General features: G+C 37.5%; 1 protein-coding gene across 1 annotated transcript; it reads left to right on the top strand.

The window, feature by feature from the left end:
* The first annotated feature begins 1,467 nt into the window (after positions 1 to 1,467).
* TDRD1 (tudor domain containing 1) lies at positions 1,468 to 25,125 on the top strand. Its single transcript, XM_036265303.1, has 15 exons — positions 1,468 to 1,712; positions 3,963 to 4,134; positions 5,163 to 5,249; positions 6,507 to 6,674; positions 6,797 to 6,904; positions 9,646 to 9,888; positions 10,269 to 10,406; positions 13,973 to 14,083; positions 15,094 to 15,264; positions 17,160 to 17,435; positions 17,976 to 18,095; positions 19,532 to 19,648; positions 22,790 to 22,957; positions 24,878 to 24,924; positions 25,000 to 25,125. The coding sequence occupies exons 1-15, from the start codon at positions 1,602 to 1,604 to the stop codon at positions 25,090 to 25,092; spliced, it is 2,130 nt and encodes a 709-aa protein (XP_036121196.1). The 5' UTR covers positions 1,468 to 1,601; the 3' UTR covers positions 25,093 to 25,125.
* The last annotated feature ends 496 nt before the right edge of the window (positions 25,126 to 25,621 follow it).

The following is a 25,621-nucleotide window of genomic DNA, read 5'->3' as shown; positions in this document are numbered from 1 at the left end:
CTTTTGGAAGAAGCACTACTATGCGCAGGGTGGACGATGGCTTAGACAGTTGTTCCTACTGTGATTCTCTCTGGAAGCTCTTTTGCTCTTTCTGGGTTGTACTGATTGAGAATGTAATGTAATTGTGGCCCTTATTTTTAATTAGCTCTATACTACAAGTATTTATAATCGTTTGTTTTATTTCAGTTTTCACAAACTTGAAGATAATAAATCACCTTATGAAACAAAGAATATGGAAGTGAAAAATGAGGTATAATAGAGACTTATTTCTACATTTCACCAGTGTTCTTTGAAGAACAGGTTTCCTGGTGAATAAATCTGCACACCCTAGTGATTGATTTGGTGACTGTTGTGTATGCCCAGCCTTTCTCTGCAAAAGAACTTGCGATGGCTGTGTCTCAGTGTAATAAAACCACTGGATCTAGTGAGACAGTCCCTGCTTGGCAGTCCCTGCATTCACACGTTCTCTAGCCTTCTCTGCTGGGTTCTAAAGGAGCCCAGTTATCTGATGAGCTTTTTTTTCTGTTAATACCTTTCTTCTGTTTAGACAACTGTATGGGCTAAATCATTCATAATCTGAAGAAATTGGTTGTGTCCAAATCATTTATAGATTATTTTTAGCCTTCTCTGGCTGGTACTTAAAAACAAATGTGTCTGTTCACGTCTCAGTGGGGTCCCTGGGAGTTTTGTTCTGTGCAGTGGGGCGAGGGGAGGTCTTGTTCCAAGACAGGATGGCTGTTTCCCCTGTCCTTGGGGAGGGGTACCAAGACAGAGGCCAGAAAGGCAGTCTCCTCCCAGGGGCCGCGGTGCTGAAATATAACAAACTACAAATTCTCAGACCTTGTAAAAAATATATATATATATAATCTGACTTCCTCAAGTAGTTATTCCTTCAAAAATGTTACCAAGTGCAAGCTTAAAAACTAACCTGCCTACCCCTCGCCCCCGCCTTTTAATAAACTCAACATTATCTTCAATATCATGGCATGGTTCTCGGGTGATTCCATGCTGTGTACGTGGCCCGTGGACAGTGGGTTTTAGGAACTTTTGAAGGTGTATGCTCTTTCTCTGTTTTCTTATTCAAGACTCAGAGTCAGGGTATTTTAACTTTGATTCCAGCAAAATAATGGCCGAGGTATCACTGAAACATGTACTTGTATGTAACTCACTTATGTGTTTTTGTGTTTGTTTTTTTTAAACCAGAGTGACTGTCCATTTGGAGTTACTAAAGAAACAGCCATTTGTGCTGATAAAATAATGTTTTCTGATTTGAGAAGTCTACAACTCAGGAAAAGCATGGAAATAAAGGTATTTGTTGTTTAATCTTCATAGACAGATTGAAAAAAGTATGGATTTTCTTGTTTTATACATATGAATTCATAAGGTAGCTACAAAATTTAATCTGATAAAATTGATAAAAATTGCAGAAACTGTCTGCAGTACTTATTATATCTTAGTTTTAAAGCTTTTAAGAAATTAATTTTTGCTTGTGTTCCCAGTGAATTGTTAACATCTTTTCTATCTTGAAGGGCACAATTACTGAATTCAAAGATCCAAGTGACTTTTATGTGCAGTTATATTCTTCAGAAGTTCTAGAATACATGAACCAACTCTCTGCAAGCTTAAAGGAAATGTATGCAAATACAGGGCATGAGGGCGATTATATACCTGTTAAGGGGGAAGTTTGTGTTGCCAAGTACACTGTTGACCAGGTAACCTCTATAGAAATGAATTATTTAATAAGATGTTTTAATTTACTTTGGTTATATCAACTTGACACCAGAGCTTTTAATGATGCATTAGATGGCTTAAAAGTGAGACTGGTCAGACTTCTGTTTTTCTTCCTCTGTCAGCGTTCCAGGCCCTGTTTGGTTACTTCGTCCCTGTGCAAGCCCTCCTCAGCTGTGTTTGTGCGCTTCTCAAGTGCTGGTTGCAGGCTGGTTGCTAGTCTTAGAGCTTGTGTTTATTTGTGTAGTCGAGGTATCAGTGTGTCATAGATTCTACTGGGCTAGAAGAGTTTGGCGATATTTGTGCATAGTAAAGTGGCCTAATTAGACAATTTCAGGGATTTCTAGCAAGATTACTAGAGAATTATGTTAACTTGTTAATTGAATGCCCTGGAATAGAACAGTTAGCTTTCCTTTGCATGTTCTATAGATTGAGAATTTTTAAACCTAAGATTGTGAAATGCTAATAGACCCTTCTCCAAAAAGCACATACAGATGGCCAATAGACAAATGAAAAAATGCTCAATGTCCCTAGTCATCAGAGAGATGCAAATTAAAACTACGATGAGGGCCCAGCTGGTGTGGCTCAGTGACTTGAACATCATCCCATGGACTGAGAGGTCTCAGTTCAATTCCGGGATAGAGCACATGCCTAGGTTGCAGGCTTGATCCCCAGTAGGGGGTGTGCAGGAGGCAGATGATCAATGTTTCTCTCTCACATCGATATTTCTCTTTCTCCTGTCCTCTCTCTAAAAAAATCACTGAAAACATATCTTTTAAAAAAAAAATAAAATGACAATGAAGTATTACCTCACACCTGCCAGAATGGTTACCATTAATCAATCAACTAACAAGAAGTGCTGGCGAGGATGTGGAGAAAAGGGAACCCTAGTACACTGCTGGTGGGAATGCAGACTGCTGCAGCCACTGTGGAAAACAGTGTGGAGTTTCCTCAAAAAATTAAAAATGGAACTGCCTTTGACCCAGCAATTCCAGGTCTGGAAATAATGTCCTAACAATCCCAAAAACACCGATCAGAAAGAATATATGCACTCCTATCTTCATAGCAGTGTCATTTATAATAGCTAAGATCTGGAAACAGTCCAAGTGCTCGTCAGTAGACAAGTGGATAAAACAGCTGTGGTACATTTACACAATGGAATACTATACTGCTGTAAAAAAGGAGCTCTTAACCTTTACAACAGCATATATGTACCTAGAGATTATTATGCTAAGTGAAATAAGCCGGTTAGAAAAAGACAAATATCACATGATCTCACTTACCTGTGGAATCTAATGAACAAAATAAACTGATGAACAAAATAGGTCCAGATACATGGATGCATGGAACAGAATGACAGATCTCAGAGGATTGGGGGGTGGGGAGAACTGGAAGAGATTAACCAAAGAAGATCATATATGCATGTAGGCACAGCCATGGACACAGACAATAGAGGGAAGGCCTGGGTGGGCAGGGGGAAGGAGGGGAAAATGGGGGACATCTGTAATACTGTGAACAATAAATCAGAAATTTTTTAAAAAGAAAAGATTGTGAAATGCTGTTTTGAAGTAGAGTACCATTTTATTTCATTTCAGACCTGGAACAGAGTAATAATACAAGATGTTGATATGCTACAGAAGAAGGCACAAGTCTTATATATTGATTATGGAAATGAAGAAATAATTCCAATAAACAGAATTCAGCAACTAAACAGAAACATTGACTTATTTCCTCCTTGTGTGAGTCTCTTTTACTTTCTAAATTCCTAAAATGTCCCAAAGGAGCTGTTTTTAATGTTTTGATGGACACACTATTTGCTTGTTCCATTCTGCCATGAGTACCTGTTGGCACATCTTTTTCTATCTCGATAAACATTCATTGGTTTTCTTGACGAAGTACTACCTCATGAGAAAAACTGTTAGCATTTTAGGCACATCTTATCAATCTGCTCTTTAAAAATAATCATTTTTATGTTCATTACACTATTTGAAAGTGACCTGAAGTGATGTGTAATTGAGGGATAATTATTATCCTTTCATCATCTCAAGCTTCAAGTCCCCAAAGTCAAAGCATTGTGAATAGAGTACCCAAGGAAAAAATAATTATATGTAAAATTGTTTATCTTGATAATTTTTATGCATGAAGCACATCTTTTAAAATTTTCACATAATTAATTAGAAAAAGTCATTTTCAGATACTGATTTTTTAAAAATAACTTGCACAAAATCTTTCAGGCTATAAAGTGCTTTGTGGCTGATGTTATCCCAGCAGAGGGGAATTGGAGCTGTGATTGTATCAAAACTATTAAATCACTGTTAATAGAGCAATACTGCTCTGTAAAGATTGTCAACATCTTTAAAGAGGAAGTGGTTACCTTTGCTGTGGATGTTATACTGCCAAGTTCAGGTAAGACCCGAATATTTCTTCTTAAATGGAGTGTTTAATATGTTATTTAGTCTCCACCTGTTTCTCAGAGAAGAAATAGAAACATGAATTGAGGCCAAGTAAGCTCTGCTCTGGGGTCATTCAGACTGTGAATGAAAACTGATTGGCAGTTTGTTAACACAGGCACAAATTTATAGACCTGAGTGGATTAAAAAGCTACATCTAGACTTAGTATGGGGGTAACTATATTATCTTTTTAATATAGCCATAATAATATTTACGGATTTCTGCTCCTTTATGGAGAAATTCGGAAATTTTTCTATGAATTCATTCATTTTTATCATTTTTTCTTTGAACAATCTTCGCAGAACTGTATTTTGTTAATATTGAGACTGTACGTACACAGAGTTCAAGTTGTGGAAGTGGAGACACTTTGGAGTCCTGTTCTTTCATTCTGGCTTTAGTTCTGTTTTAGAGGTGGCCTCTTACAGTGCGCTTGTAATGGCCTCTCAGTTTCCCACGTATTACTCTTCTAGAGACTCAGCATCGGTTGGTGACTTGGTAGAAAGTGCAGTTAATCTTATTGTGAAATTAAGTATAACGTCTATGTTTTGTTTCATTGGTATGTGTGTTTCATATAATGACTACAGCTTTTGGATATTGTTCCAGAGAACTTGAAGTGCTGGCTAACTCTTGTTTCAGCCTTACTTTATGTTTGACAAGAAGTAGTCTTATGTCTTGAATTCATTTTTTCCTCTTAACTGGTTTTCATTCTAAACACACCAGTAAGGTGACACTAAATCTTTCATGTTAATCAAAATGTTGAAGTAAAATCTTTTTATTACATTTTCTGTCAAGTGATGATGAGAATTCTGCCTCAGTTTTTAAAGCTGAGCATTACTAAAACATATTTTGCACATAGAAACTGAACTAGTAAGACATATGCCAGTGTATTGATAGTTATAATCTCTAAATCATGTAATTATGACTGATTTGTCTTGTATTTATGCTTTTCCTTAATATATAGTATGTATACTAATCATTTTTAGGAAAACTCTTAGACCATGTGCTTGTGGAAATGGGATATGGCTTGGTACCTAAGGTACAAAATTCTACGAAGCAAAGTACAGATCAAAGTGAGTATACACATTAATAGTGAGCAGTTTAGTGACTTCAGTTATTGAAGAATATCTTCTCTACTAAACAGAAAAAGTACAACTATGACTGTTAGATTAATGAAATGTTAGCCATTCTATAAACTTTATGCACGTAAGATGTTACGTTTTTATTTAGTAATACATTATTTCTAATCTCATTCTTCCCTGCCTAGTTTTCTTCTCTGTCTTTCAGATTAATTCTTGACATGATGATCATCGGAGATTACAAAGTACTAAATATAACACTTGGGGTTAAGGGATTTTAGCTCACATTTCTTTAATTTGTTTTTCTTTATTAACATTCTAGCAATAATAAACAGGCTATAACATTCTGTTCTAGTAGGATGGTATTTCTTGTTTTTTAAAAAATTTTTTTCTTTACTGATTTTTATTTTTTTTATCCTCATCTGAGGACATTTTTGCATTTTTCTTCAGCTAGAGTGGGAGGGAGAGAGGGAGGAAGAGAGAAGCATCAGCGTGAGAGAGACAAATCATGTGGTTGCCACCCACACGACCCCAACTGGGGCCAGGGACAAACTGCAACCGAGGTACGTGCCCTAAGCAGGAACCAAACTGGGGGCTCCCAGGTCTGCGGGTTGATTCTCTAGCCACTGAGCCAGACCAGCCAGGGCTCTTTATTGATTTTTAGAGAGAGAGGAAGGGGGGGGGGGACAGAAACATCAGTGAGAGAGAACATCAATTGGCCGCCTCCTGCATGACCATGACCTCCACAGGGGATTTGGCCCACAACCTGGGCATGTGCCCTGACCGGGAATCGAACTGGTGACCTCTTGGTGCATGTGTTGATGCTCAACCACTGAGCAACACTGGCCAGGCAGATGGTGTTTCTTTTTACATTTTTACTTTTTATTTACATGTGTGTACTTTTCATTTAGTCTAATGAGAACCAAGAAGTTTTGCTATGGGCATTTTATTTTCTCATTGCCTAGTCTTACATGTTGTTTCTTGTAGTCTGCTTTCTCCTTTCCCAGTTACAGTCATGTGCCCTTTAGCAGCAGGGATATGTCCTGAGAACTGTGTCATTGGGCAACACCATACCGAGCAGGGAATTCTCAGGCTGCTGGAGGACTGGGAGTTCTTTGAGGGATGGAAGATGGTGCAGGGCAGAGAACAGTGTGTGTTAAGTCCTAGAGGCGTAAAGAGCATGGTTGGGCCTGAAAATGGAAAATTGGGTTAATGAAACCAACATGATTTATTTTTTTGTTTTCTGATAAGGTGAGCCTAAAGATATTGGAAAAATGACAGCTGAAGACAAAATTGTTGTGGACAGAAGAGACTTAATCCCCAAAGTGTTAACTTTGAATGTAGGTGATGAGTTTTGTGGTGTGGTTTCCCACATTCAGACTCCAGAAGACTTCTTTTGTCAGAAACTACAAAGTGGACGTAAGTCAGTTTTCTCAATTTGTGCTCTCAAGATAACATGCTTCAAGAGATTCAACATGCAGAAATGAAGATAATGTGTAGACTTGTATTTCTTCTGTTTAAGATGTGATCTGTATCTACAGATAAGCTCGCTGAACTTCAGGCATCCCTAAGCGAGTACTGTGGTCAGATGTCTCCACGCTCGGATTTTTATCCAACCATCGGTGACATCTGCTGTGCTCAGTTCTCAGGTATGGAAAGAGAAGTACTGAATTTTTTACTTACAATTAAGTAAATACGGATGAGATGGGATCTTCAGTTTGTAGTGGATGGCTCTATTGGAAACTTGAGTATTAAAGTACACCAAGTATGTTTCTCAATATGTCCAGTTAAACCAAATCAGAGTGTATAAGGGAGGAGGGCCCTTGACTGTGAGGGTGGGGTGGGTGAAGGAGGTTTTGATTGTTTTATCAGCCCTGCAGTCTTTGGAGACTGGTGCAGATAATTCTGTTTACATCAAAATGCGAATGTGGAACCTCCCGGGTCATGAATTCACCAGTTTTCTTTGGAAAAGCAAGAGTGCCTGGAAGCACAGAGCTGTCCTGGCACAGGCTCTGTAGCTGCACAGGCCTGGCCTTTGATAACTGCGTCTCGTTGTTCTCCGCGGAAGGGAGGTCAGTGGCCTCATGAGTGGGAGATACAAGTAGGCCTCCAGGAAAATGATGGCTCAGCTGGTGGAGTCTGGGTGACTCATATTGCCAGGTATTCTGAAATTAGCCCGGCTAGATGCCTTAGCAAATGGTCCATATGTTGATCAAGACCTTGTGGATTCGCATGACCAAACATGTTCTTTTTCTGAATGAGCTGTCTACTGGGGAGACAAGACATGGAAATAGGGCATGAGTAGTCTAGTCATGTAAGAATAAAGGTGATCTTGTAGGAGTAGTTGAAGGCTTCTGTTAAAGCTAGAAGCTTGATATTAAAATTTATAAGTGACCATTTCTAAATTTGGGTGGAAACGGTTTTGTTCACATGTACATTGGCAGATCATTTGAGACCAACTCTCCTTTTTTCAGAGGATGATCAGTGGTACCGTGCCTCCATTTTGGCTTATGCTTCTGAAGAATCTGTACTGGTCGGATATGTAGATTATGGAAACTTTGAGATCCTTAGTTTGAAAAGACTGTGTCCCATAACTCCAAAGTTGTTGGAATTGCCAATGCAAGCAATAAAGTGTGTGCTGGCAGGTATGAAATTTTTATGGTCCCCATATTTTTAAAATATTTTAAACCCTCAAGTAGGAGTATTAGAATCGAACTTAAATTAACTGATAAAATAAAGGAATACGTTTAGACGTAACTTAATCTCAGTGGAGAAATAATCCTTAATAGAACATTTAGGAAACACTGTCTGTAATAAAACAAAATTTAATGAACCCATGGTCATGAAATTGAGTGTTCTATTGCTATTTATGGAGCCTGCATTATTAATGTCATAGAAGATTATTAACTACATGAGGTATAGGGAAACCCTCTTGTAAAAACACTAAGAACATTACAGGTGTGTGCTTAGAATTTGCTATATATGGAATCGTCCCACTCCCAGAAGGGCTTCTTTTCATGTCAATTATTAGCTTCTGCAACCTTTATTTAAATGTACCCTAATTTAACTAGTAACCAATTACAAGAATGCCATTTCCAAAATTTTGCTATTGGCAACCTTCTTTTAACTGTATTTTACAACCTACCCAAGATCATTTACTTAAAATAGGTTGCAAGACGTAGGTATATTGCAAAATATGTCCTTAGGAGGAATGGAGGTGTCAGTGGGTATGCTTCTTTTCATGTTTGTGATTGTTCTACTGAAGGGGTTGAACTAGTATACACATCTACTAGAAATGTAGGAGGTGGTCAGTTCCTTCACACATTGGTGCACCAAATAGGTATTTCTATATCATTTCTTATTGGCCAGTTTTGGTAAACTAAACATGAAATTATTTTCATTTGCTTCATTACCAGTTAGGCTGAATATTTTTTTGTAGGTTACTTGGGTCTTAAATTTTATGGTACAAGCATAATCTTGGGTTTGCCACAGATGTTTCATATAGTGATGTAAGGGACCAGTGTTTCTTCCTGGATTATATTTTTTAAAAATTTGTCTTGCCCTGGCCAGTTTGGCTCAGCGGTAGAGCATCAGCCTGCAGACCAATGAGTCTCAGGTTCAATTCTGGCCAAGGGCATGTGCCTTGGTTACATTTCGTCCCCCGCCCTGGTTGGGGTTGTGCAGAAGGCAACCAGTTGATGTGTCCCTCTCACATCGGTGTTTCTCTCTCTTTCCCTTTCTTTCCCTCTCTCTCCCTCCCACTCTATCTGAAGATAAATAGAAAAATATCCTCAGGTGAGGATTAAAAAAAATAATAAATTTGTCTTTATTGTTGAAAGTATTGCAGGTGTCCCCCTTTTTTTCCCCATTGATACCCTCAACCCCATTCCTGTACTCCTATGCCTGTACTTTTGTTTATGATTTTCTTAACTTTATTGAGATAATTTATATATGTATCATAAAATTCACTGTCTTTGGTATACAATTCAGTGATTTTTAGTAAATTTATCAAATTGTACAGTTATCACCATAACGCAGTTTTAAAACATTTCCATCACGCAAATGAAATCTCTTGTGCCCATTTGTAGTTAATCCTCACTCCCTAGTCAACCAGTAGTCTACTTTCTGTCTTTATAGATTTGCTTTTCTGGATATTTCATATCAATGGAATTACGTTTTGTTTGTTTTACATAGAAGTATAGAAGCTTTTTGCACTTTGTAATTTTGCCTTTATTTTCATGTTTAGAAAATCCTTCTACTCAGATGGGACTTTTTGGTTCCATCGTTTGTCACAGATTACTTAAGTTTTCCTTTGTGAAAATAAAAAGCTGAATTTGTTAATGCTTGCCGTAAGAAGTATTTTAATATCCTTTAAAAAATTATTTGTTAGGAGTAAAGCCATTATTAGGAATTTGGACTCCAGAAGCGATTTGTCTGATGAAAAAAACGGTACAGAACACAATGATCATGGTGAAAGTAGTGGACAAGTTGGAAAATAGTTCCCTGGTGGAGCTTGTAGATAAATCCATGACACCTAACATCAATGTTACTGAAGTTCTCATAGATGCAGGCTTTGCCGTCCGGGAAAAGGAGATAGTGACGGAGAAACCCAGTGACAAGAAAGAAGCCAGTGGTAAGTAAAATGTCAATCAGACAATGTTCAGTCTGGAGTTCAGATGGTTTCATGAATGCGTGGGTTCTCGTACTTTGAAAAAGAATTGTGATGAGTACCTATCATCTTTTAAAATCAAGCATTTGTCTAAATACATTTAAGAGTGTGTTTGGGAACTGAATATTTGTTGAAAGTTTTCTTGGTCAGTGGCAGCTGAAAATAAGTCAGAAATGTGAATGAGTTTGAAATGTGAATTTACTGAGGTTAGTAATGGTTAAGTGTATGTAATACTGATAAACTTTCCTACAAATTCACTAAAAAAATAATAATTGAAATTCAGTTCTTCCAAAGAATATTTCTCAGACCATTTGTTTTTACAAAATTTTCACTTATTTTCACAGTTCCCTTGGGTGTAGAAACAAAAGTAAATCCATTGGTGTGGACATGGGTTGCACTTGCTGTTGACCAAACAGAAGATGTTGTGGTCTGTATGATATATAGTCCTGGAGAATTCTATTGCCACGTGCTTAAAGAGGATGGTAAGTTGACTCTTGCACTTGTACATTGTAGGTAATAGCTCAAGGTGAGGGATAAAAGTGCTCTCTTCCCAAGAAGGGCCAAAGGGGTACTTGTACTTCCAAGAAAGATTTGGTTAAACTTAGTTGCCTTTTATTCCATTTTAAGCTCTAAATTTGTATTTCCAGTATCTCTCCTTATATTGAAACCAGTTTAGATTTCACAGAATGTCTCCTAAATTTAAGTTTGAAAATTAAATTTAATTGTTGATTTTATTGAAATACAACATACATATAAATAAGTGTACAAATAAGAGTGTGACATAAATTATCACAAAGTCAAAACGCTTGTATAATCAACATCTAGGCCAAGGAAAGCATTACCAGTAATCGGAAGGTTCCTTTATCTTTTTTCCCATCACTACCCGTTCTTTCTTTCAAAAGTAAATACTAGCTTAGTAACTAATAGATTAGTTTTTTTCTGGTTCTGAACTTCATATAAATGGAATTATACAATACACGCTCTTCAGGGCCTTGCTGCTTTTTTTCACATTGTTTTTTAAAACTGGGCCACCATTTTTACATGTAACTGTAGTTTGTTTTGTATTGCTGTGTAGTGTTCCATCGTATGAATGTACTGCAATTTATTTTTCCTGTTGGATGTTGGGATTGTTTCTAGTGTTGAGCTATAAAATGACGTTAGTATGAGCATTCTCTCGGATTTAGTGCACGTGTGCCTGCGTTTGTGCTGATTATATTCCTAGGAGTGGAATCACTGGCCATGTCTTAAAAGGATACGTATATTCTCAGCTCTGATCAGTGAATGCCAGTTTCCAACGAGAATATGACAGTTGTCAATTTAAGTGTTCTAATTTCTCCACGTGCTCACAAACCCTGTATTTTTGTCTTACTCACTTGCGCCATTCTGGTGAACATCATTGGCTTTAACTTTCCTGAATCTTGGTTTTTCTCTCTGTCAAATGAGGATGTTAAACTAGATAAATAAGCTCCTGGCTGGCTCCCAATTTGTGAGATTTGTTATCTCTTTATTCAGAATCATCTAGTAGATAGACCACTTTCATATAGGATAACACTAAAAAAATTTAGTTACTTTTATAGGTGATTTTACAGGCATACAGTACAAAATTCAGAAGTGACAAAAGAGGATTTGATGGAGCCCTGGTCAGATAATTCAGTTGGTTAGAGTGTCATCCCAATATGCCAAGGTTGCACGTTTGATCCCTGGTCAGGACACATATAAGAAGCGACCATGCCCTGGCCAGTTTGGCTCAGCGGTTGGAGCGTTGGCCTGTGGACCAGAGAGTCCCAGGTTCGGTTCCCGCTAGGGGCACGTACCACAAAAAAAAAAAAAAAAAAGGCAACCAGTGAGTGCATACATAAATGGAACAACACATCGACACTTCTCTCCCCCCCTTCTCTCCCTCTTCCTTCCTCTCTTCTCTCTCTAAAATCAGTATTTTAAAAAAAGAGTACATAGTGGAAAGTAATTTTTCCATTTCCTTTTCTCAGTTTTCTAAATATTTTTTCAGAAATACGTACTCTATACATATGCTTATATAAGTGTATATATTCCTTTTTCTGTCAAGTGCTGTCCTTATATAATTTTTACAGTTTGCTTTTTTCTCCCGTTCTATCTTGGATATCAGTTCACATAGTGCAGTGGTTCTCAACCTGTGGGTCATGACTCCTTTGGGGGGTCGAACGACCCTTTCACAGGGATCACCTAAGACATAACAATAGCAGAATTACAGTTATGAAATAGCAACAAAAATAATTTTATTGTTGGAGGTCATCACAACATAAGTAACTGTATTAAAGGTTCGCAGCATCAGGAAGGTTGAGAACCACTGACATAGCGTTTTCTTTCTTCTTTTTCTAATACTCTATTTTGGAATAATTTGAGATTTACAGAAAAGTTGCGAAGATGATACAGAGTTCCAGTACACTCCTCACTCAGCTTCCTCTGTAGTTAACATCTTACATAATTGTGGTACATTTGTTACAGCTAAGAGACCAACATTGGTACATCACTATGAACTAAACTCCAGACTTTATTTAGATTTCATTAGATGTCCTTTTCCATTTCCACTAACATACTTTTTCTGTTGCAGCATCTAATTCAAGATCACATATTGCCTTTTAGTTTCCATTCTTTTTCATGGTTACATGGCATTCCACTGTGGATTTATCCTAATTTAATTAACCGTGGTATGGATAACTAAAGGATTAGTGTTTACAAGCTTTTATGATTAAAACAATCCTTGTACTCTGTGATTTTATTCTGAGAATATAAACTTGGACAAATTCCTAAAACTGATTAGTAAGTCAAAGGATATGTATGCTTGTGCTTTTGAGAGACAGTGCCCTTCAGGAGGTCGGCCGAGCTAGTTTCCACAACAGTGTGTGAGTGTCATTCCCACACCTTTCTCATAGTGTGTCTTTAACTTGCTTGTTTTGACTCCTCTGAAAGGTGAACATTTTAAGTTGTTATAATTTAATTTCCATTTCTGTGAATGGGACTTTGCCACACATTTAAAAGACATTAATTTTTTTTTTTTACTTCTTTCATGTTAAGACCCTGTTAGGCATTTTGAGGTTCTCCATGGTCTGTCTTTTCAAGCCCATCTCTGTGTTTTTCTTAGTGGTTCACCTTCCTTTTTTTTTTTTTAATCCTCACCTGAGGACGTGCTCAAAGAGAGGGAGGGAGGGAGAGGGGAAGGGAGAGAGAGAGAGAAAGAGAGAGAGAGAGATGTGGGAGAGAAACATATATCAGCTACCTTCCGCATGCACCCCAACCAAGGATCGAACACACAACCCAGGTCTGTGCCCTGACCCGGAATAGAACCAACAGCCTTTTGGTGCTCAGCACAACAGTCAGCCGAGTCACTCCAGCCGGGCAGCTTCCAGCTTTTCTGTTTTGCCAAACTACACTTTCTATTTTGGTATAATTTGAGGTTATAGAAAAGTTGCCAAGATAGTACAGGGTTCCTGTGTACCCCTTACCCAGCTTCCTCTGTAGTTAACATGTTACATGGTTTGGGTGCATTTGTTACAACTGAGCAGCCCACCAGGTGTTTTTGGCTGCTTGATTCTGTACAGTTACCTCAGAACCATTTCTTCCTTCCGGAATACCCTCCCCTTCTCTTAGCAACTGTTAGCACACAGAGCTCACCTCTTGCAGTTCCTTGGCAGACCCTGTCTGTGCCCTCCGTTTAGTTATTACTATATATTGCTTCAGGACAGTTTCTGTGTAACTTTCCTTTCTGCACAGGCTTGTACTCTGTTTCCTTGTCCAGGTGCAAAGCTCACACTCTAGTCTACTGACAGCAATGCTGTTTCCGTGTCACTGCTCAGTAAACCATTGGCACAGGGTTTACCGAGAAGATTAGATAATGCCTTCTTGGCCCAATTTTTAATAAAGAGAAGAGAAAAGCATTTGGTGTAGTTAATAGTTGTTTGGGGATGTACCTGAGATTGTATGATTAAAACATTTTCCAGCTTTAAAGAAAAATCTAAATTCTGCGTGTGCTTTTTAAATATTAAATGCTGTATGTGTATTGTATTTTCAGCTTTAAAGAAACTCAATGATTTGAACAAATCTCTAGCAGAACTTTGTCAGCAGAAGTTGTCTAATGACTTTAAGGCAGAAATAGGGCAACCTTGTTGTGCTTTTTTTGCAGGTAAGTTGCAGGTGGTGCAATCTCGACTCTACCCAAACCTTTGTTTCTTAACATTCAACCCACTTTTTAAAATTTAAACTTTTATTGGATTTATTGGGGTGACATTGGTTAATAAAATTATATAGGTTTCATTAACCTTTTTTAAAAAATATATTTTTGATTTTTTAGAGAGAGAGGAAGGAAGAGAGAGATGGAAACATCGAAGTGAGAGAGAAACATCAGTCGGCTGCCTCTTGCATGCCCTTCACCCAGGGATCGAGCCTGCAACACAGGCATGTGCACTGACTGGGACCTCTCAGTCTATGGGGCGACGCTCAATTCACTGAGCCACACCAGCCGGGCTCAACCCTTATTTTTAATGTGTATTTTCTTCCTGATGTTTAAGCAAATATTTTTCACACTTGGCATTTAATGAATGTTTAAGATGTTTTTTTTCCCTCTCTTTGTAACCAGGAACCTTCAGATGATTCACACCTAAAGTTCAATGCTTTTCTTTCCAGAATTTCTGATAACATTAAAATAAGTTAGATAATGGAAGACCTGACCTGGTCACTGTATATTTATTTCTGCTGCTCACCCTGTGCATATTTATTTTGAAGATAAATTTAATGAGACCCTTTAATTTCATAGCAAGACTTTCTACTATTTATTTTTATATTATTTTACTAAGCAACAAGTAAAACAATCTTTCAGTAGTAATGAGAGTATTATAAATCTTCCAGATTGACAAACATGTTAAAGTCTTACCTTCATATTCTGTTTATCTAAGGATAGGTAATGAATGAAATTTTTATATCAGATGTAAAAGTGTGCTGTAAAAATTTTGGAGATATTCTAAAAACTGATTTTGAGTATTCTCCTTGGGATTTCTGAATAATAAACTGAAGGCATCATCTGAGAAAGAGAGCAGATTTATTAGCTACTAGTCAAATGGTGTCTTTTTCAAGATAAAATTTCTGGTGTTAATAGGAGGGAAATATTCCATGTGACAAACTTTGTGTTAAATCTAGGTGATGGCAATTGGTATCGTGCTTTAGTCAAGGAAATTGTACCAAATGGAAACATCAAAGTACATTTTGTGGATTATGGAAACATCGAAGAAGTTACTGCAGATGAACTCCAAATGATCCCTTTGGAATTTTTAACACTTCCCTTTCAAGGGATGCAGTGTTGGTTAGTAGGTATGATGCAGAATAAGGAATATTTTCTACTATCTTCTATTACTTAGGGTGCATAATTAATAAGTGTTAATATCTATAATTTTAATATTTTGTATAAGTTAGAAAATCTTGCTTTATAATATAAAATTTCAAAATGTATTTTTAAAGATACTTGCCAGACTGCCTCTTGATGTCAGCATAGAGAAGCGGCTGGTTTTCTGGACTGTGATGGGAGCGAAAACCGATCTCTTCTCAGGAAGGAATTTTGCTTCTCATAATTTACCCCAAAGAAATAACCTTGGCATTTCACAAAGTTCACCTACAGGGAAACTTATTACACTGCTGTTAATAATAGCAAATCAACCTAAATAATAAGAAAAGATTGGGGAAATGATACTCCATAGAATAGATAATGGTAGTATCTAGCTCATGGGTTGTTGTGAGGATTAAAGGAGTGTTGAGAACAGGGCCTGGCGCTCAGGAAGTTCTATTTCACTGTTTGTTGTTGTTGTGTGGTCAATAAAACGATGTCAAATATGTCTCATTGATATGAAGAATTGTTCATGATTTAAGTGAAGAAAGCAACATATGAAGGAGGTGCAGGGCAGCATTGAGATTGAGGGACAGACTGTGGGACCGACTGCTCCCTACTAGCTGTGAGACCTCAAGCAAAGTATTTAAACTTTATGTGTTTTTATTTCCTCATCTGCAAAATAATAATACCTTCCTCAAAAAGTCAGGAATAAAAAAGATGAAAATATAAAAAACACTTAACAGTGCCTGGGCATTATATACCCATAATAGCTATTATTACTATAAACATTTCTTTATAAAAGAATATGAGTATATATGTGCATGTGTGTATTTCCTTAAAAATTGTGGAAGGTTGGACACCAGAATGTTAACAGTGGTCTGTCTGGAAGCATAGACACTTTTTTTTTAATCCTCACCTGAGGATATTTTTCCATTTTTTGTTCAGATAGAGTGGGAGGGAGAGAGAGAAAGAGAGAGAGAGAAACATCGACGTGAAAGGGACACATCAAGTGGCTGCCACCCGCATGACCCAACCGGGCTGGGGACAAACCGCAACCGAGGTACATGCCCTTAGCGGGAACCGAACCCAGGTCTCTCTGCACCGCAGGTCGACGCTCCAACCATTGAGCCAACTGGCCAAGGTGATAGACAGTTTTCATTTGTTCTTTTGCTCATCTGTTCTCTTTAAAGTTATTTTGCACTATGTATGTTTCAGAGTATTATTTTTAATTACCATGTTTTATGTTAATGCTTCTTAATATGTGGCTACCAAACCAGCAGGAGCAACATGACAGACAACTTGTTAAAAATCCAGATTCTCATTTCCTGCTCAAGACCTACTACTAAATTGAAAACTCTCAGGTGGGGCCCCGAAATCTGTTTTAACAAGCCCTCTAGGTAATTCAGATGCACACTCAGGTTTGAGAATCACTGTTGTGAATAAGGGTATAAGCCACAATTATCCAAGAGAAATAATTTTTGGTTAAGTAATTTTAAAATGATATTTTAAAATTATCATTAGAATACTGTTCACAAAGGTGAAATTGTATGGTTGACATCTTTTACCGGCATAATTGGTCACCCATCATTGTGTATATAACAGAATACAAAGGTGGCTTCTAAAAAAAATAATTCTATTTTTGCCTATTGGAAAAGTGTCAGGTGAAGATACATTAGTGGTGAAAGGAAGGAAAGATCCTGAGCAGTATATCGCAGATGCGTTATTGGTAACTCAGGCATGGAGGGGTGGATACAGAATTGAGTATTAAAATTCAACATTGCTGGCCTGAATACTGCACTTGGCAGGGACCCAGTCCCGGGTACTATTGAAGCAGATATGCAGCTTTGGCATGGTTCTTTTTAATGCTATTCTTATTTGCCAGATATACAGCCTAGAAACAAACAATGGACTAAGGAAGCCATTGCAAGATTTCAGATGTGCGTGGAAGGGATAAAACTTCAAGCCCGAGTGGTGGAAATCACTGAAAATGGAGTGGGACTTGAACTCACTGATCTTTCTACTTGTTATCCCAGAATAATTAGTGATGTTCTGATTGAGGAACATCTGGCTTTACAAGTTCGTTCACCACAAAAAGGCTTGGCAAAAAACAGACCTGTCAATAACCATGATCTTCAAATTGACACCCCAGGGCATCAAGGTAACATTTTTAAGTCAGTTATGTGTTATTTAAATGTATCCTTTGCTTTTATAGTCTATGCAGAATTTTCTATTCTGAAACAATTTTTCTGTAGAAATAAGCTTTTTGGAAATAGATTACTAATAGGCTACTAAAGTTAATTTAATATTAACTTATTGACACATGATTTTATTAAACACTGGACCCATTGTCCACTTGCATCACATAGCTATGAATCCCTTAATATTTGAATAAATTTTAAGAGTTATTAAATATACTGCAGAACTGGAAGTATATTACAGAAGCACAATACTCCAGACGTGCAGTAGCTCATGGATTCTCATGACAGATTGGACTTGATTTTTGTTTGTTTTTTGTAACGCTCACAGAATCCCTCAAATTAAATAGATAGTTTTGTGAAAATGCAGATTTTCATTTTGGGAATTTGGGAATGTTGATAATCAGAGTTGATGAAAAAAAAATGAGTGAGTCAAGGTATTACTGGGAAAGAATACTTAAGTTGGATCTGTGTCATGGAGCCTGTGTTTGGTACATTTTCAGCCATCTCTTCAGCTCAGCAGTGGAGGACGATTGAACTACCAGTTAATAAAACTGTACAAGCAAGCATATTAGAAATCATAAACCCGAACTTGTTTTATGCTCTACCAAATGAGATGCCAGGTAAGAAATTAAAATTTGAGACCTGTTTGTGCTAATCTTTTAAGCTTTAGAATGAAAGTGCTTATCTGAACTCATTAGAAGCCGGGAGAATGGGAGGAGGGTAATGATTTTGTCTCAAGGTTTTAAGGAAGAATTGATAACAGTCAAATTTACTTATAAAAGCACAACTGTGAACATGAACAGAGTGCCCTGCATTCATTACCTGGTCAACCTAATCTTGATAATCTGCAGCTTTTTATAACAAAACAGTGTTCTTTATTACTGTAGAGTTTCTTGTTTGCCTATATTGAATTATATTTACTAAGTTAATCTACAGCCATTAAGAGAATTTGAACCAGAACTTTTTTATATTGAGAGTACTTTGTAATTCGTCTATAATCATAGTGTTACTATATCTTTAGAAACTTAGAAAAATGTTTTACACTGGACCTAATCAAGAAGAAAAGTAGCATATAAGTATTTTTAATTTTCCTTTTTTGTTTCATGGAATTTTACTATTAAGGCTTCATTGTTACTTGTGTTTCTCCTTGTAGTATAGAAGGTAAGTTAGTGCAATTTGTTTGGTGGCTATTCAGAATAATTTGTAGGTACTTTAAGGCTGAAAAAAATGAACCTTTGTTTCAAATTGTCAAACCTAGAATTGTGGTAATACCAAAAACTGTGCTTAAATTGATCTCCAATATTACGAATAACCATCTTTAATCTGTGGAGTAGAAAGCAAGGGTTTAGTATTATTCAGGCCTGACAATAACATGTGGTATGACAAAGTGGAAGTATTTCTTTTATTAACTGTAGGCATACCTCAGAGATAATGTGGCTCAGTTCCAGACCACTGCAATACAGTGACTATTGCATTAAAGCAAGTCACATGAATTTGTTTCCCAATGCATATAAAAATATCATTTACACTATACTGTAGTCTATTAAAGTATTCAATAGCATTAGTTCTAAAAAGACAAGGTACATATCTTAATTAAACATACTTTATTGCTAAACAATGCTAGCCAACATCTGAGCCTTCAGCAAGTTGTAATCTTTGGCTGGTGGAGGGTCTTACCTTCAATTTAAAAAAAACACAATATCTGAAGCACACTAAAGTGCAAGGTATGCCTGTATAACACACTCATTGAAAAGTACACCAAAACTTGTAAAAATACAGCTTAATAAGTTTTCATAGCGTGAACACACTAGTATAACAATCCAATCAAGATATTAGCCCACCACAGGCTTCATTTTTGTTCCCCTCCCAGTATTGCATCTCTTTGGCACAAGATAACCAATAGTTTTTTTGGGTTTTTTTAATTCATAAAAATAAATGTATATTTTAATACACACAGGGGGTTTTTTTTTGAGTGATTAGATTTAGCATTGTTTTGTATACTATATTTAATAGCATTGAAAATTTCTTCACAAAAGATTGTTTTGATATATTTTAGAAGATCAGGAAAAACTGTGTGTATTGACAACTGAATTGTTAGAATATTGCAGTGTTCAGAAGAGTCGATCATCTTACAGACCAAGAGCTGGAGATGCATGCTGTGCCAAGTACACAAGTAAGATTCTTTTTTTTTCAGAAGTTCATTGGAATTCTTCTTTTTTTTTTTCTTTAATGATTTTAGAGAGAAAGGAAGGGAGAGGGAGAGAGAAAAACATCGATGAGACAGAACATCAGTTGGCCTCCTCTTGCTTGCTTCTCCACTGGGGATCGGGCCCACAACCTGGGCATGTGCCCTGACTGGGAATTGAACCGGCGACCTCTTGGTGCGTGGGCTGATGTTCAGCCACTGAGCCACACTCAGTGGGCACAAGTAAGATTCTTTTAGGTAAAATATTAAAGGAAAACATTTTTCTGTTCTGTTTTACATGAGATTATATGGATCATGTTTTAGATGCGTATTTCATTTAGTTAGATAGAAAAATTAAAGACAAGGTCATCAGTTGAATTCATATATTGGGGTTATTCAGCTTTTCCATAAACCCAGATTATATTTAGGCAAGGGTATAGGTAGAAATTGTAAAAATTCATCAGTACTTCAGATAACCAGCTCTAAATAACAGTACTGTATATGGTGGATCAATAATGTTAAATTTACATTTGGAGGGATTGCAGATTATTACAGAACTCTATGAATGTACTAAAAAAATGAATAAAATGCCTTGGAGTCAAACTTCTTGAACCAGGCATACTTTATTCTACTGTTGTTTAATATCTCATGTCAAATAAAAATTTTTTCTAATATAAATAACACTTATGAATAGTTTTGAGTAGAAATTGGGTAACTGTAAATACTTCAGGTTGAATTTTCAGGAATAGAATTCTGGAGTGGAAGGACATGAATTGCTTTCTTTAATTTTTTATTTTTTTTTAACTCATCTTTATTTTTTAATGTATTACAGATGTCTCCCCCTTTTTTCCCCATTGACCCCCTCTTCCCCAATCTCGTCCCACTCCTGCCTTCCCCACACTGTTGTCGGTGTCCTTTGTTAATGCATATATGCACAGAAGTTCTTTGGTTTACCTCATCCCGCCCTCCGTCCCCTCTTCCCTTTGAGGTTCATCAGTCTAACAACCAATTTCTACTTATTAATTTCTTCATCTTTTTCACCCATCTCCCCCACCCCCGCCCATCTGGCAAGCAACAAAAAGTTCTCTGTATCTATAAGTCTGTTTCTGTTCTGTTTGCTCATTTTGTTTGTAGATTCAATTGTTGATAGATATGTATTAATTGCCATTTTATTCCTATTTTTGTTCTTCTCCTTCAAGAAGACCCTTCAACATTTCGTATAATACTGGTTTGGTGGTGATGAACTCCTTAACCTTTTTTTGTCTGGGAATCTCTTGATATGTCCATTGATTCTAAATGATAGCTTTGCAGGATAGAGTAATCTTGATTGTAAGTCATTGCTTTTCATCACCTTGAATATCTCTTACCACTCCTTTCTCGCCTGCAGAGTTTCTTTTGAGAAATCAGCTGACAGTCTTATGGGAGCTCCTTTGTAGGTAACAAACTGCTTTTCTCTGGCTGTTTTAAAGATTCTCTCTTTGTCCTTAACCTTTGGCATTTTGATGATGATGTGTCTTGAACCTGTTCGGGTTCATCTTGTTTGGGACTCTCTGTGCTTCCTGGACTTGTGTTTGTGTTTCCTTCACCAAGTTACGGAAGTTTTCTGTCATTATTATTTCAAATAGGTTTTCAATTCCTTGGGCTCTCTATTCTTCTGGCACCCCTATGATACAAATGTTGGCACGCTTGAAGTTGTCCCAGAGGCTCCTTACACTGTCTATTTTTTTGGATTCTTTTTTTCTTTTTGCTGTTCTGATTGGGTGTTTTTTGCTTCCTTATATTCCAAATCAATGGTTTGCTTCTTGGCTTTACCTACTTTACCATTGATTCCCTGTAAATTATTCTTTATTTCAGTTAGTGCATCCTTCATTTCTGACTGGTCCTTTTTTATGTTGTTGATGTTCTCACTAAGTTTGTTGGAGGTCTCCTTAAGTTCCTTGAAGGTCTCACTAAGTTCCTTGAATGTGTTACTAAGCTCCTTGAGCAGCCTTCTGCATCTGATTGATTGCTCATCTCCATTTTATTTAGTTCTTTTTCCTGGAGTTTGTTCTTTTCTTTCATTTGGGACATGTTTCTTTGTCTCCTCATTTTGACTGCTTCCCTCTGATTGTTTCTGTGTATTAGGTAGAGTTGCTATGTCTTCTAGGCTTCGTAGGGTGGCCTATTGTTATAGGGGTCCTGTAGAATCCAGTGGCACAGCCTCCCTGATCAGCCCAGCTGGGCCCTCAAGATGCTCCCCTAGTGTGGACTGTGCACCTTTCTGTTGTAATTGAGTCTTGATTGCTGTTGGCACGTCAGTGGGAGGGATTTACTCAGGCTGATCAGCTGCAAGGACTGGCTATGCCCCTTGACCACTGGCCTTCACTCTAGGGTGATCTTGCTGTGCTGTTTCACTGGGGACTTCTGATGTTGGTATTTTAAGAGCTTTTACTTGGAATGTTTGTCACCAGCCTTGAGTGCATAGCTTGTCAGAATGTGTTCTTGGTCACCTTCCTCCTCTGCTCTATCTCATGGTCCTCAGTCCATAATTGGTCTGGCTCATCCTCTCTGGAGGAGGACTAGGATCATTTGCCTGGGAAGAAGAAGAGCATTATGAGCTTTACTAAAACATGAGGACATAGAACTGATCATTCTCTTTAGGAACTTTAAAAATAAGTGTAATGTGTTTATAAACTAAAGTCTATTTGGATGTCTTGGGAAGTAACTGCTTCCTTTACTCATTGCTCATTTATAGCTACATCTTTACTACTGCTTTTGAATGGATAGCACAACTGTTGAACCTTGGCTGCCAGGGGATTTGAGATGCAAACTGGGATGCATCTAAGCTTCCCTATGGACATCTTTGCTTGAGCTTTGCTTTCTATCTTCCAATGTTCCACCGTCTTCTCTTGTTTTCTGTCCTTGTAATTTTGTGCCTTTTTCATTTTAATCCTGTAATTGTCTTTTTAGTAGGATCTGAAAAAAGTACAGGTGATGCTTATATATTTAATCTGGATGTTTGGGCTTGAAATCAGATATCTTGGTGTGAATTTCTAAGTGATGTAAGTGTAACTGTGAATAACCATCTTAAGAGAGGGGAGAGGGCCATTGAGTATAACTTCTTACTTGAGATTCCATTATATTTTCCAGATGATGATTTCTGGTACCGTGCTGTTGTTCTGGGGGCATCAGAGGCTGAGGTGAAAGTGATCTATGCCGACTATGGAAACGTTGAAACTTTGCCTCTTTGCAGAGTGCAGCCGATCTCTGTCAGCCACCTGCAGCTTCCTTTCCAAATTATCAAATGTTCGTTCGAAGGTAGACAAGTCACTTTCCACTTTTGGTTCTCTGGATTTTATTTTGTTTTTTTCTTTGTTTTATAGCTCTAAGTCTGAATCAAATAGGCATTTCAAGTAATTGCCCAATTACTAAATATCAAGCAGAGTTTACAGAGAAATCTCATATCTTTTATTCTTTCATTCTCACAAAAACTGTTTTCAGTGGATCCATCTTGGATCTGCAGAGGAATATCAGAGTGTCAAGTTTCAGAGACTGTTTTGCCCCAGGTTGCAAAACTAGTAAGTGGCAGGGTCAGGGTGAACTGGGGTTGTCCGACCACTCTTGTGGGGGTCTTTCTGCTGTGTCACTGCTCTGTCTTAGAGAGGAGATATTCAGATGACATTGTTTGTGGCTACCTTACTGTGTGTACCATCATCTGCATATATTCAACTCTTCTGTTGGGATTTGTATAAAGTGAACTAAAGTATTAAAGTAGATTTTTACTCTTATTCCTTCCTGATTTCTTTACCTGGAAGCCCCCACAGATAATAACACACTGATCGCCTCATCATCTGCTTTGGTTTTAACTCAGGGAGTTGGAAAAGTATTCCTGTCTCTCTCTCCCATTTGAATGTGTGTCCAGAAAGGCCACCATTTGTCTGTTTTGGCCCTTGAGACCTAGATTAGTGCTTGACACATAACAGGGATCATGAATATTACACTGATTTTGTTAATGCAACAAACAGCAGTAGTACATCGAAGCACACTTAAACACAGCCCAAATCAGTGAGTCTTTTTCTTACTATCCTTGGGTAATTTATTTAAATGTTACCATTTTTAAAGGACTTGAAGATTAACTCTAATATTTAATTTTTTTTCCAGGACTAATGGAATTGAATGGAAGTTGTTCTCAATTAGTAATAGAGCTACTAAAAAATTTTATGTTGAATCAAACTGTGATGCTTTCTGTCAAGGGAATTACTAGGAATGTTCACACCGTGGCGGTTGAGAAATACTCAGAGAATGGTGCTGTCAGTCTGACTGATAAGCTGGTGATGTATGGTCTGGCAAAAAACATCGCATCCAAAAAGCAAAATGCTCAAAATAAAGGTATTTTTTCCCAGTTCAATAACAAACGTAAGTGTAGTTAGGAACAGATGTTGTCAGTTTAGTTGACATGATCTTTCCTTACTCCGCATGGGCCACATTTCCTTCACCCTCCTCCTCTATAAACCCAGGGGCAGGGCTGCAGTTCCTGATGCCACCTCAGGGAACCTCCTGGATGGAAGCTGGCCTTCCATTCCCGATTTTCTTCAGAGCAGGCTCAGCAACATTGTCCATAGAGTTGATGCCAAGAGCTTTAGAAATGTCAAGTGCTCAAAGTTATTTCCAGTTTACTTTTGATCCTGATCAAAGTGAGAAAAACTCACATTTTTGAGATTGGATCTTGTGATATTTCATAAGAGGATGATTTGGCAGACCTGCCCTCAACCAAAAAGAGATAAGACTATAGCCTGGTCGGTGTGGTTCAATGCTTGAGCTTCAACCCATGCACCAAGAGGTTGCCGGTTCAATTCCCAGTCAGGGCACATGCCCAGGATGTGGGCCAAATCCCCAGTGGGGGGCATGCAGGAGGTGACCAGTTGATGTTCTCTCTCATCGATGTTTCTCTCTCTCTTTCCATCTCCCTTCCTCTCACTCCAAAATCAATAAAGGGGGAAAAAAAAGATACACCATATATGATGGGCAAAAGGCCTAAAACCTTGGAAATGTGGGCATTTTATTTGGTAAAATCCAGGACACAGTAGCAGATAACATGAAAGCCCAAACGAAAAGTTAATTGATCAAGTCCTTTGTGGTTTGAACCCATGGCTAAGGGGTAGATCTGTGTATGTTCAGACTCTAGGATTTTTGTTATTTATATTGTATGTGTGTAACCTAATGGCTTTTTGCTTTCAGAAAAGACGAACAGGATGAATTGCTGCTGCTCAGAATTACAGAAACAGGTGAGTCAAGTTTCCTTTAAGTGAAATTATCCTCCTAACATTTTGAGAAATTAAATACTATTTTCTCATCCATAGGTTGAAAAACATGAACAGATTCTTCTCTTCCTCTTAAACAGTCCAACCAATCAAGATAAATTTATTGAAATGAAAAAATTGTTAAAAAGTTAAGTAAGTAAAATTTGATATTTTTGCCACCCCTGTAACCACCAACAGGACATCTCCAGTCATGTTCTCAGGGTAGAGCTGATGGAGTGAAACATCTCTCTTTGTAAGGCTGTACTTTATTTTGTAATCTAAGGATCTGAGGCCTGGTTGTGATGTTTTAGCTGTCTTCCTAAGTTTTATTGCATAATCTTTCCTTGTCCCTGCTAATGGAACTGAGCCCAACAGTGTTCAGGCTGCAACAACCTTTCCTCCTGTTGTTTGATTTTTGAGAGTGCTCGTGTTGACATGTGGAGGAACTTGTAAAAACTGCTGTGAGGTAAAGCTTAGCCTGAAATTCTTTGTGTCTACATGTGAGGTTAATGCCAACGTGTGTGCATTGCTATACCAATGTTTACATTTTTGTGAAGATGTTCCAAGAGACCAAGAATGGAAAATGGGCCGCACTGATAGTATATTGCATTTGAAACAAAACATACTCTCTTCTTTTGGCTGTGGTGATTTTGGTGGTTAAAAGACGTGATTGGTGAGTTTT

Source organism: Molossus molossus, unplaced genomic scaffold (genome assembly GCF_014108415.1).
Source record: "Molossus molossus isolate mMolMol1 unplaced genomic scaffold, mMolMol1.p scaffold_m16_p_17, whole genome shotgun sequence".
NCBI classification, from domain to species: domain Eukaryota; kingdom Metazoa; phylum Chordata; class Mammalia; order Chiroptera; family Molossidae; genus Molossus; species Molossus molossus.
This window is presented reverse-complemented; position numbering and strand designations above follow the sequence as displayed.